Source organism: Poromitra crassiceps, assembly GCF_964638095.1.
Source record: "Poromitra crassiceps genome assembly, chromosome: 6".
NCBI classification, from domain to species: domain Eukaryota; kingdom Metazoa; phylum Chordata; class Actinopteri; order Beryciformes; family Melamphaidae; genus Poromitra; species Poromitra crassiceps.
Window position 1 is genome coordinate 42,639,591 of NC_139627.1, and position 13,680 is coordinate 42,653,270.

At 46.9% G+C, this 13,680-nt stretch overlaps 1 protein-coding gene across 1 annotated transcript in view; it reads left to right on the forward strand.

Annotated features, from left to right (window-relative positions):
• The first annotated feature begins 2,617 nt into the window (after positions 1-2,617).
• Positions 2,618-13,680, forward strand: part of LOC310778881 (disintegrin and metalloproteinase domain-containing protein 23-like) — a 34,564-nt gene continuing 23,501 nt past the window's right edge. The window contains exons 1-3 of the mRNA XM_083639343.1: positions 2,618-2,737; positions 3,400-3,617; positions 5,221-5,297. Coding sequence (XP_083495469.1) covers positions 2,662-2,737; positions 3,400-3,617; positions 5,221-5,297 — 371 coding nt within the window. The 5' untranslated portion in view covers positions 2,618-2,661. The remainder of the gene's footprint in view (positions 2,738-3,399; positions 3,618-5,220; positions 5,298-13,680) is intronic.

A 13,680-nucleotide genomic window follows, 5' to 3' on the forward strand; every position in this document is an offset into this window, starting at 1 on the left:
CTCATTTTAATTTAAAAAAATTACTTGCACAATTAACCATGGGACTAGGGACTTTTAATAATGTGTCTGCGGTTTCTGATGGGCTGTTCAAGCACACAGTCATCGAGAATTATTTTTAGACAAGTCGCTGACGGCTGATGTTTTTTGCTGATATTGTCTATCTTTAAGTCTGCCCATTTGACAATGTTTCCTCTTAATTTGATTCTTGTCAGGGTAGAAAAAGGCTCTGAAGCAGCATTTATACAATCACATGACACTAAACTCTCCACTGAAACCCTTATGAAATTCTGTCAGCAGCTCCATAAGGCAGTTTGACTCACCGCACCTGTCCAATCTAGGCCCTTTTCACAGCAACCGTTTTGAGGTGCTAAAGCAGGAAGGTGTAAGCAATAACATTGATACAGGCCCTGGCACTGGAACACCTAAATGGAATGGAACCATCATTAATGGTATAATAATTATACCATTGATTGATTGATTGATTGATTGATTGATTGATTTTCTTTATTTGTGTATCATGCACCCTACAGTGCCGTAACCCTCATGGGTTTACAAGACACACGCATCAATACAACAGTAAATCAGCGCTACAGTGAAGTTATCACGTCACAAGTCAACATACCGCTCATCATCATCACTTTCTAAACAAAATGTTCTGTCTTTGCTCCCATGCCTGACAAATAAAGGCCTTTTTTTAAACACAGCCATTAATGATTCCTATGCCAAACGAGGAAATGGCTCCATCTGGTGGAAACTAGTAAAAACTACAAATTTGAAGCCTTAAAGTGATAATATCTAAATTGTTTGATCTATTATTATTACTATTGTTGTCATTACTATCGTTATTTTATTCTTACTAGGCATCTTGCACGCTATGCGCGCTCGATTCCTAGGCTCGCCCGCCCGCTACGCGGGCTCACTAGCTCAGCCGCTGCGTTGCTTTGCCCGCCCTGCAGCTTGCATACGCAGCTCAGGCGCTGCGCGGCCTCGTCCGCCCTGCAGCTTGCATACGCAGCTCAGGCTCTGCGCGGCCTTGTCCGCCCTGCAGTTTGTCCGCTGTGCGGGCTCATTTGCTCTTATGACATCACTGATGTCTCACCGACAGGTATCAATTTGTTCAACTTGGCAATCACAGGTCAGGGTGCTCTGCCGTCTCACTGGGTGTCCCCCAGGGGTCAGTGCTGGGCCCACTACTATTCATCATCTACCTCCTTCCCCTGGGCATAATCCTCCATCACCATGGTGTCCACTTTCACTGTTACGCTGATGACACGCAAGTCTACATCTCCACCAAACCCACCGACACCCTCCCCCCCTCCTCCATCACCACCTGTCTCGAGGACATTAGGAGCTGGATGACCAGGAACTTTCTGAAGCTCAATGGCAATAAAACTGAGGCCCTGCCAATCGGCTCCAAAAACACCCTCTCCAAAACCCACAACACCAGCCCCCCAAACATCATCATCAACGGTTTCACTGTTCCCTTCTCCACCCAAGTCAAAAGCCTTGGTGTCATCCTGGACAGTACCCTCTCATTTGCACCCCACATAAAAAAGATCACCCGGACTGCTTTCTTCCACATCCGCAACATCTCCAGACTCCGCCCATCCCTTTCCAAATCCAGCACAGAAGTCTTAGTCCATGCATTCATTACATCTACGATTGACTACTGCAATGCTGTCCTCTCCAGCCTCCCCGCCAAACTGCTCAACCGACTTCAACTCATCCAGAACTCGGCTGCCCAGATCACTACTCGCACCAAATCATCCGACCATATCACCCCCATCCTAATCCAACTTCACTGGCTCCCCGTCCATTACAGAATTGACTATAAAAACCTCCTGCTCACCTATAAAGCCCTCCACAATCTAGCCCCCACCTATCTTTCCGACCTCCTGCAGGAGTACACACCCTCCCGCTCCATTGATGATGTCACAACTTCGCATCACTGATGACATCACTACTGCTCTTATGACATCACTGTTGATGTCACAATGCCTTTATGACATCATCAGTTATGTCACAATGCACAATTGCTCAAGTGACACTGATGACATCACTTCCGGGACAACATTGAAACAGAGAACATTGCCCACATGCTCCCTTTTATAATAGATTAAGCTACATCATCATGTGGACTCACTGTAATATATATATAGATATAGCTATATATATATATATATATATATATATATATATATATATATACACACACACACACACACACACACACACACACACACACACACACACACACACACACACACACACACACACACTCACACACTGAAATTAGGGTTATTTTTTGCGCGTGTGAAATCCGGACCATGAATGAATCCCCCCGCCCCGCCTGAAGCCGTGCCTTTGAAATCACCTGCCTGGGATCCCTGCGCCCCGGCCGGTCGGGAGGAGGGAGGACATGTTTGTGCGCAGGCCAGCAGCGTCGAGGAGGAGTCTGCTGTGCTCCTGCTCTCAGCCTGGCCACCGCCTTCTTTCTGTCCCCCAGCCTCTCTCGCTACTGCAGCAGCCCGGCTCCAGACAGCCTCCTGTCCTGGACTGGATACATGAAGAAATCCCCCCCTGCACGATGGGCCGCAAGCTAGTCACCGCGTTGCTGTGTTGACATTGAAGTGAAGATATTTCAGTTATCAAATATGAATCATGCATTTGCTTCTTCTGGCCAATTTGCTCGTCAGCATCCTTTCGCCTTGGCTTCATCCATCACTAGCGTCATTCGGTACGTATTGCAATAGCCTCTCCTGACGTATCACTTTCATCTACTAATTGAATCACTGACATGTTTCACTTTTTGTGTTGTATTAAAATCGTATCTGCCGTTGTAGGTGTACAACAGCACGTTTTTCCCCTCCCAAAAGGCGGGTGATTTCTGACAGGAATAGCCTATAGCATACTGTTTAACGTGATGGTGCATCTGGGCAGACTACAGCAGCTCAGCCTCAGCATCTTTTGTTCAGAAATAATGCACTGCATTTCCTATGATTACTTCAGTTCAATCAACAGTCACTTGGACATTCCTTAGGCTACTCAAGTGCATGCTATTCACCAGCTGTTGTCTATTTGGATTTATGCGGAGATGTCCTAATGAATGGCTGGTGCAGAGTTTCTGACTTTGGCAATAAATATAATAGCATTTTATATTCTATTATTCGAATGAAGCCTAGTGACATATATTATTGATAATATCAGTATAGAGTCTATGTTGTATTGTCTAGACTATAGACAATACAACATGTAACCAACAGTGAAATCTCACTAAACTTTGCCCTGAGAATTGCAATGAAGCGGTCACTTCCTTCAGTATTTTCAGAGCATTTCGTGAAGAGAGGCATTGACAGCTGGCTTCATGACACGCTTGTGTGCCGGCATATTCTCTTGCAGTTTCTCAAGGAGTAGAGAACGAGGTTGAGAGGGACGCAGTGCCAGCACTGCTGAAGCAACAGGCAACTGCAGCACCTGCCACAGACAACACAACACAGCATGCAGTAGAACATGTGATCACCTACCCCTCTCGGCTGATCTACTACCTTAACGAGGACGCGGAGAGTACCTACCATGACCTGGACACACGGGCCAAGAACCAAGCCACAGAGGGCCAGGTGAGGTGGCACAGAGGTGGGATTGGGCAATGCCGAGTTCGGCAGTCGTGTCAGACAGACTGGGCCGGGGGGTGTGGTTGGAAATGAACTCCGCCAAATACTGGAGTGAGAGCAGGAGTGTCTTAACCTTGCTTGCAAGATGGATAACCTCGCTATGTGGAGCTATACCGTCCATCTGGCAGCGTCAGGTTAGGAGTGTCTGTCTCTAAAATAAATATCCATATACAGTATCGATACTGGATCGAAATTCATTTGATGGAAATTATATCGATTCATAAATCCCAATATTAATATTTTTTCAGATTTTTCCCCATTTTCTCCCCAATTATACTTGGCCAATTTATCCCCATTTATCCCTATTGGCTACCCCGGTCGCTGCTCCACCCTCTGCCAATCTGGGGAGAGCCGAGACTAGCACCATGGTTCCTCCGACACATGCGCAGTTGCCAGCCACTTCTTTTCACCTGACAGGGGGAGCTTCACTGGTAGGACGTAGCACGTGGGAGGATCACGCTATTCCCACCAGTTTCCTTCCACCCCGACCAGGCGCCCTGACCGACCAGAGGAGGCGCTAGTGCAGCGACCGGGACACATACCCCCAATCCGGCTTCCCACCCTCAGGCACAGCCAATCGTGCCTGTATGGACGCCCGACCAAGCCGGAGGTAACACGTGGATACGAGCCTGCGACCCTCGTGTTGGAAGGCAGGGACCGCTACACCACCCGGACGCCCCCAATATTGATCTTTTAATATAATGCCTTTTCGCGGCGAAGCTTGAAGCTTTAACCCATTGATACCTGATGCAGCATTTGTGTGTGTATCCCTTTAAGACCGCGTGACGCGTTTCGCGGTCTTAAAGGGATACACACACAAATGAGGGATATACAGGCAAATGCTGCATCAGGTATCAATGGGTTAATGCGCGGTTTGGTTCTTAGCGCAACGAGATCTCGTAAACATCTGTAAACATTACTATTTTTAAGAATGCACCATGTTCGAGGGTTCCGTGTACAATTTACAGCCTTAGTTCTTTGAGAATCTCTTTCATATCCAAGCAAAATTGGTATTGTAAATGAAATATCGAATCGGAAATCGAATCGGGACCTTGTGTATTGGAATCGTGTTGAATCTGGAAATCAGTGGTGATACCCAGTAGTCTGGACTCTCCGTGGCTTAGTGGACTAAGGTGCATGCTCTGTTTGTGGTCACAAGTTCAACCCACACACACGCATACACACACACACACACACACACACACACACACACACACACACACACACACACACACAGTACCGCATCTAACCAACATTGAAATTTTGCTGAACTGTCCTCAAGTACTGGAATGAAGCCATTTTGGAGGAAGTGATTCCCTTGCTTAGTATATTCATTGTGCATCAGGAAAAAGGAAGTGTTGTGTTTCATTCTGTGCTGCAGATGTTGTGGAGGCTGGACTCTGGCAGATGATGGACCGTGGCTGCTGTCTTGCCAAACATTTTTATATCCTGCCATTTCCTGCACTCTACCTAGAATTGCACAGAGTTAAACGAAAACAGATTTCTAACGATTATTTGTATCTGTACTCCTTATCTCTCCCCCATATAGGCGGTCCACCTTGCCCAAGCCAGCTTTCAATTAGAGGCCTTTGGTTCCAGATTTGTTCTGGACCTAACGTTAAACAAGTAAGTCTTCCTCAACTCATCTGACCGATGATTTCATAACAAATATCAGCCACTGTTGATTATGATGTTGCCTTGATTTCATTACAGTGATTCAGTTTGATGAGTCACAGTGTTTTTTTCCAGTGAGTTGTATGCGTCTCACTACAGTAACAGTTGCCAAGGTCATGTCACCTGCGATGTACAGATTCTGCACAGGAGACAGACTCTATGAGCAAGCGCTATGTGGGTCATATGTGAATTAAAATTGACAATGTTTGTAGTTGCCGGGTGTAGCAGATGACTGTTGATTGTAAATTATGTGTGTTATATGTCAAGTCAGTCAGTGATTAATGCAGCGTTTGTTGAAGATAATTTAGTCAGTGGCATAGTGACCGAACAGATCAGAGCGCTGGTGTCCAAAATCCTAACAACAGAACAGGAAATGGACAAAGATAAGTCCACATATTTAATGAAGCTTAATGAGTTTGTGTCAAACTGTGCAGACAGACTGTCTGTGGTCTGTGCTCATTCTGTCCCGTTCTGACAGACTGTCTGTGGTCTGTGCTCATTCTGTCCCGTTCTGACAGACTGTCTGTGGTCTGTGCTCATTCTGTCCTGTCCTGACAGACTGTCTGTGGTCTGTGCTCATTCTGTCCTGTCCTGACAGACTGTCTGTGGTCTGTGCTCATTCTGTCCTGTCCTGACAGACTGTCTGTGGTCTGTGCTCATTCTGTCCTGTTCTGAGATAGGAAGCTCTGGACAGCTCCGTATCGATTTGCTCCTCCCACAGAGAGGCCAGTCTACATGTGTCATGCCTTATCCATGTGTTTCGGGCAGCTTAATGTGTGCACGTACAAGGACTTTAAAATGCTGATGAAATCTAAGAGGATGATGATGATGATGATGATGATGATGATGATGATGATGATGAGGGGATGACATATACACAGTAAAAGCTTTGTTGTGTTATGCAAATGTAGAAAGTTGGAGAATGTGGGAAAGGCTGCAGAGATCTTGTGGTAGTTATTTTCTTCGCTGGGTTTGGAAAACCTGTATGAGACCAATGGGAAGAGTAATGAGAGCATGCTATCATCCTTTGCCATGATTGATTAATTAACATAACAGACTTTATGGCTGGGTAGAGCACAACAGCAACACCTATACAGTAGATAAACAAACACACACATGCACGTGGGCACACACACACACACACACAGACACACACACGCATGCACACACACACACACACACACACATGCACGCACGCACGCACAGCTCTCCAATCTGTCTGTCTCTCCTCACAAACACACACTCTTAGATCTACATTTAGTTTGATTCAAAGTTGTTTTGTTGCCATGATACGTTGAAGAGTTGAATTGAAATCATTGAAACAAAACATACTGTGAATAATCAACATAAACTCCATTACCTCGCTTGTATTGCATCCATGTTGTTGTTGTTGTATGTGTGTGTGTGTGTGTGTGTGTGTGTGTGTGTGTGTGTGTAGGTGTGTGTGTGTGTGTCTCAACACCTCAAGAGAGGGTATTCTCTCTGTCCTTTCCTTTCATTCTCTCACCGTTCCGCTCTCTCTCATCCCTCTCCCACCTCTCCACTTCTTTTGCATGTGCACACCTACCAACAACACGACGAGACAGACAGAGACAGAGGACCTGGACACACACCTCCTGTCCACTCTCTCACTACGTCATTCCTTGCCCCAAACTGCACAAAGAAGAGGGACATTTAATAGGTCCTGGTCTATATACGTTGCTGTGGCCATACAGGAGCCTGATCATAGAATAACACAACTATAAAATGTGCCTCTGATTGCCTGCTGTTTGTTTGCTCGGTTACCTTTCAGATACGTAACGATCTGACTTTAGGCTGTTTGAGTATAGGGGTTTGAATTGTGCTCAGTGTTGTAGCTGCGACAGTGCTGATCTAAATATAGATAGGTCTGCAACCTGCCAATGGATACTACTACTTTATCTGCTCACTGCTCCTCCTCTTGCTCTACCTGGGATGGCAATCCTGGATGAAGAAGAGGACTTTTCTTTCTGCTCAAAAGGTCTCTATTTTGACTCGCTGTTTAGCGTTAATGAAATTAACACAATTTTGAGAGAGATTTATTTGATATTTACTTGGTTTGGTGTTAATGGGACCAGAAACTTCCCTGGAATGGATGTTAATTCCAGTGTTTTCCTCTCTCAGAGTGTCTTCAGTGCTATTTACCCCTCCTCTTATCATCCCTGTTCATCCCTGTGAGACTGGGAGCAGCAGATGACTTCCATGTGCTGGAGTTCTAAACAGTAATGAGAACATCATGTGTTGGCGGGGGGTTCGGGGCTGCATTTGATCTGGCGCCAGACGTGAGGACCTCTCCTCACACTCTGCCTCCCTGTCCTGACCTCTACCACAGTGCTTCTTCTTAATGTGGGGTCTCGGGGATTACCAGGGGTCCTTGAAGGGGTTCCAGAGGGTCCTCAGCAAATTTCGGAGTCGTTAAACATCAGCTATTCTCAGATTCTGTTCAAGAGACAAAATCTCATCAAATGGCCTTAATGTCTACTACATGAGGAGTACTTGATATGAAAAAGGTTGAGCATAGGTGCTCTACCACTGCATCGTGGCTGAATCAGTGCTCTACCACTGCATCGCAGCTGAATCAGTGCTCTACCACTGCATCGTGGCTGAATCAGTGCTCTACCACTGCATCGCAGCTGAATCAGTGCTCTACCACTACATCGCGGCTGAATCAGTGCTCTGCCACTACATCGTGGCTGAATCAGTGCTCTACCACTACACCGTGGCTGAATCAGTGCTCTACCACTGCATCACGGCTGAATCAGTGCTCTGCCACTACATCGTGGCTGAATCAGTGCTCTGCCACTGCATCGTGGCTGAATTAGTGCTCTACAACTGCATCGTGGAATCAGTGCTCTACCACTGCATCGTGAAATCAGTGCTCTACCCATAGGCGATTATACACCTTCCAAACAGGGGTTGCACCACCCAGAAGTCAATATTACTCCGGTAGGGGGGTCTCCAGGGGGGGCTGTGCCCCCCTGGATAAAGAAATTGTGTAAATTTTAAAACAAAATGCATTAATCTGGGGCACTCTGAGAGCAAAATGAAGAGGCTAGTAGATATGAACTACACACATCACATTAATATCCTCTTCACTATGCTGTGGCTTTACAGTGATGAAAAAATAATTGTCTCCTTATATAGCCTATTCTATCTGCATGCTAGTGTTTCCCAACCACTGAACCGTGGCCCACTGGTGGGCCTCAGAGCACCATCTAGTGGGCTCCTAAAAGCGGCAGTCAAATGGCAGTCAAAATCTATTTGTGGTGCTCAAAATCTATTGTGGTGTACCTCCACAAATAGATAACTGTATAGGAGACACTGAATGCTATAGTAGGAATGACAACACATTCTCCAACAACATATCACAATATGCTGAATGACACCTACAGTAGATGCAACTTTACCCAAGCTGCAGTCAGGTGATGTCTCGATCTGTTCTCACACTACTGACTGGAGAAATGACAGTTCAATCTAAGCAGAGGTGGAGCTTTCAAACTGCCACATTGTGACAGGCGCAGCCTGCGTGGTTGTCACTATCACCTATCACTAGCCGCTTCCCCCCTCTTCTTCGTCATCCGAACTGAGAACAATGTTGCTGCTGCCGCCGGCTGCTGCTGAGGTGACCGGCATGGTGTTATTGTTGCAGTCATGTTTCTCTCTGTATCAGTCCTAGTTTTCTTAGAGAAAAATCGGTCGAGAGTTTGGTTTACCCTTTTAGCCATGTTAAATATCTCTGTCTCGTCTGTCTCAGTATGTTTCCTTTGTTGACACGCTGTCGCTGACGTCTGACGCAAGCACGTAGTAGCACGTAGTACCACGACCAGCGCGCATCACGTGAGCTGAGTTGAGAGGTCAAGTACAGATTTATTTTCTTCAGAAACACAATGAATCGAGAAATTGCATTGAATAATGTCGAATACAACGACATTTAGATATCTACAACACATGATATAATATATTCGATTAGATTTGGTTTAAATCGTTTATGTGGCATTGGTGGCCCAACGGTTAGAGAAGCGAGCTTGTGACCAGAAGGTCGTCGGTTCAATCCCCGGGACCGGCAGGATAAATCTGGGTGGGGAAAGTGAAAAGGCAGCGCTTGCCCCTCCCTCATTAGCACCACTGAGGTGCCCTTGAGCAAGGCCCTTAACCCCAACCGCTCCAGTGGAGCTGCTCAGTGGCCAACAGATCAGACTGTGGTTGTACTGGTCAGCTTCCAGGTATGAATGTGTGTGTGAATGTGAACAGGGCACTCCTGAAAAAGAGAGCATTGCTCTCAGTGAGACTCCCCCTGTATAAATAAAAGGGGAAAAAAAATAAAAAAAAATAAAAAAATCATCTGGCCACTAGGGGTTGCACGTGCAGCCAGTGCACCAATGTATAATCGCCCATGGCTCTACCACTGCATCGTGACTGAATCAGTGCTGTACAACTGCATCATGGAATCAGTGCTCTACCACTGCATCGTGACTGAATCAGTGCTCTACCACTGCATCGTGGCTGAATCAGTGCTCTACCACTGCATTGTGGCTGAATCAGTGCTGTACAACAGCATCATGGAATCAGTGCTCTACCACTACATTGTGGCTGAATCAGTGCTCTACCACTACATCGTGACTGAATCAGTGCTCTACCACTGCATCATGGCTGAATCAGTGCTCTACCACTCCATCAAGGCTGAATCAGTGCTCTACCACTGCATAAAGGCTGAATCAGTGCTCTACCACTGCATCGTGACTGAATCAGTGCTCTTCCACTGCATCAAGGCTGAATCAGTGCTCTACCACTGCATTGTGACTGAATCAGTGCTCTACCACTGCATCGTGACTGAATCAGTGCTCTACCACTGCATCAAGGCTGAATCAGTGCTCTACCACTGCATTGTGACTGAATCAGTGCTCTACCACTGCATCGTGACTGAATCAGTGCTCTACCACTGCATCGTATCTGAATCAGTACTCTACCACTGCATCGTATCTGAATCAGTACTCTACCACTGCATCGTATCTGAATCAGTACTCTACCACTGCATCGTATCTGAATCATTCAGTGCTCTACCACTGCATCATATCTGAATCAGTACTCTACCACTGCATCGTATCTGAATCAGTACTCTACCACTGCATCGTATCTGAATCAGTGCTCTACCACTGCATCGTGACTGAATCAGTGCTCTACCACTGCATTGTATCTGAATCAGTGCTCTACCACTGCATCGTATCTGAATCAGTGCTCTACCACTGCATCGTGACTGAATCAGTGCTCTACCACTGCATCGTATCTGAATCAGTGCTCTACCACTGCATCGTATCTGAATCAGTGCTCTACCACTGCATCGTGACTGAATCAGTGCTCTACCACTGCATCGTATCTGAATCAGTGCTCTACCACTGCATCGTGACTGAATCAGTGCTCTACCACTGCATCGCATCTGAATCAGTGCTCTACCACTGCATCGTATCTGAATCAGTACTCTATCACTGCATCGTGACTGAATCAGTGCTCTACCACTGCATCGTGGCTGAATCAGTGCTCTACCACTGCATCGTGACTGAATCAGTGCTCTACCACTGCATCGTGGCTGAATCAGTGCTCTACCACTGCATCGTGACTGAATCAGTGCTCTACCACTGCATCGTGGCTGAATCAGTGCTCTACCACTGCATCGTGACTGAATCAGTGCTCTACCACTGCATCGTGGCTGAATCAGTGCTCTACCACTGCATCGTGACTGAATCAGTGCTCTACCACTGCATCGTGACTGAATCAGTGCTCTACCACTGCATCGTGGCTGAATCAGTGCTCTACCACTGCATCGTGGCACTCGGTCTCCCGTGGACTGAGAGATCTCGTGGGAAGGACTCCCTGCTCTTTGTCTCCACGCACACGCACACACACACACACACACACTTCCATACACTCACGTTCCAAGGCTTTCGCCCTGCACGCTCTGCAGTGCTGCACAGTGCACACACACACACACACACACACACACACACACACACACACACACACACACACACACACACACACACACACACACACACACACACACACACATACACACACACACACACACACACATAAAGACTCATATACTTTCTGCTGTGGCCCACTCGGCTCTCCCTGCTTCATCTGTCAAGCTAAAAATAGCCTTGACTCTCCTCTCCCAACTGTGCACTTCCTGCTCACTTGCTGAGCCTCACTCACTCAAAAATGTCACAGTGGTGTTTTCACGAGACAGAACCTCCCCACACACACACACACACACACACACACACACACACACACACACACACACACACACACACACGCACACACACACACACACACACACACACACACACACACACACACACACACACCAGCCCACCTCCCACCAGGGATGCACGATTTATTTATTTTCTATATCTAAGAAGGCCAATATTTTCCAACTCTTTTGGCCGATTTCAGAGAACATCAAATCTCTCCTGTAGTGGAAGTAACACCTGCTCTTATCGTGATGCCCACTGGCAGATGCAGACAGAAATACAATGCCTTTCAAAATGTACACATTGACTGGGCAAAATAAGAAAACTACTTTGCCATATTTATATTTATGTAACATTTTCTTTCAACCAAAACAGTAATTCCTCCCATTTACACAGGCTTGGATTATGCGCTCATGCGTTATAAGGGTTAGTGTCATTTCATTCGCCTGTCATAATTGACGAGAAATGCTCGTTTCGGGGGGGCGATGACGATATTTCATTTGAAAGCCTTTATCGGCCGATGTGCCGAGATCATCGTGCATCCCTGCCTCCTCCCACCCCTTTTTTCACACACATTTTCTGCTGCAAAGCCACTACATGTCCACACAGATAGGAGGATGTTTTTGAATTACAAGGTTACTTAGAAAAGCGCCATTGTGGCAAAAAAAAAAGAAAGGGCGGAAAAAAGCGGTCTCTTGAAGCCAGTCGTCAGCGAACAGATTGAGTGTGTGTAATGGTGAGGCGCGCTGACTCAGACTACAGAGGGCAGCTGTGCTCAAGGTGAACCTGAGGCCTCACAACCATTTATCACACTAGGCTTCATTGACAGCCTTCATATGAGGTTACTTGTGTCGGCGCCTCTATTGTGTTCTCCTTCTCGATCGGTGATCTAATTTGGGAGCACGTAGCCTAACTATTGGAAGAAGAACTGCGTGTGTGTGGTCGATTAAAAAAGGCACTTTGCAAAACGATTTCGCTGAGTAACTGTTCTGGCGTTTCCATTTTGCCCGTTGCTGTGACAGCGTTAATTGACAGGCTCTGAAAGGTCTTTCAATAATTTGCCTTTTGTCAAATGCAGATTTGTTTGTGCAACCTCTGCCAGTTTGTGATACTTAATTATCCCCATGAGTGAATGCATCACTCTGTTTGTCCTATTCTGCTGCTGGCTGGCACAATTGAACCTGTCCCTTGAACTTTTCAAATGTCATGGGAGTAATAGTATTTGTGTTATGTAGGCTTACCCGCTGCGTAGGCTTACCCACTGTGTAGGCTTACCCGTTGCGTAGGCTTACCCGCTGTGTAGGCTTACTCGCTGTGTAGACTTACTCGCTGTCTAGGCTTACCCGCTGTGTAGGCTTACCCGCTGCGTAGGCTTACCCGCTGCATAAGCTTACCCGCTGCGTAGGCTTACCCGCTGCGTAGGCTTACCCGCTGTGTAGGCTTACTCGCTATGTAGACTTACACCTGCTGCGTAGGCTTACTCGCTGTGTAGGCTTACTCGCTGTCTAGGCTTACTCGCTGTCTAGGCTTACTCACTATGTAGACTTACCTGCTGCGTAGGCTTACCCGCTGCGTAGGCTTACCCGCTGTGTAGGCTTACCTGCTGTGTAGGCTTACATGCTGTGTGTAGGCTTACCCGCTGTGTAGGCTAACCCGCTGTGTAGGCTTACCTGCTGCGTAGGTTTACCTGCTGCGTAGGTTTACCCGCTGTGTAGGCTTACCTGCTGTGTAGGCTTACCTGCTGTGTAGGCTTACCTGCTGTGTAGGCTAACCTGCTGTGTAGGCTTACCTGCTGTGTGTAGGCTTACCCGCTGTGTAGGCTTACCTGCTGTGTAGGCTTACCTGCTGTGTGTAGGCTTACCCACTGTGTAGGCTAACCTGCTGTGTAGGCTTACCTGCTGTGTAGGCTTACCCGCTGTGTAGGCTAACCTGCTGTGTAGGCTTACCTGCTGCTGCTGTGTAGGCTAACCTGCTGTAGCCTGGGTAAACCCAGCCCCCAGTGACCTGCTCTCAGGCTTACCCTGCTTACAGTCACAAGGTAGTGACTGAGAGCAGGTCTGAGA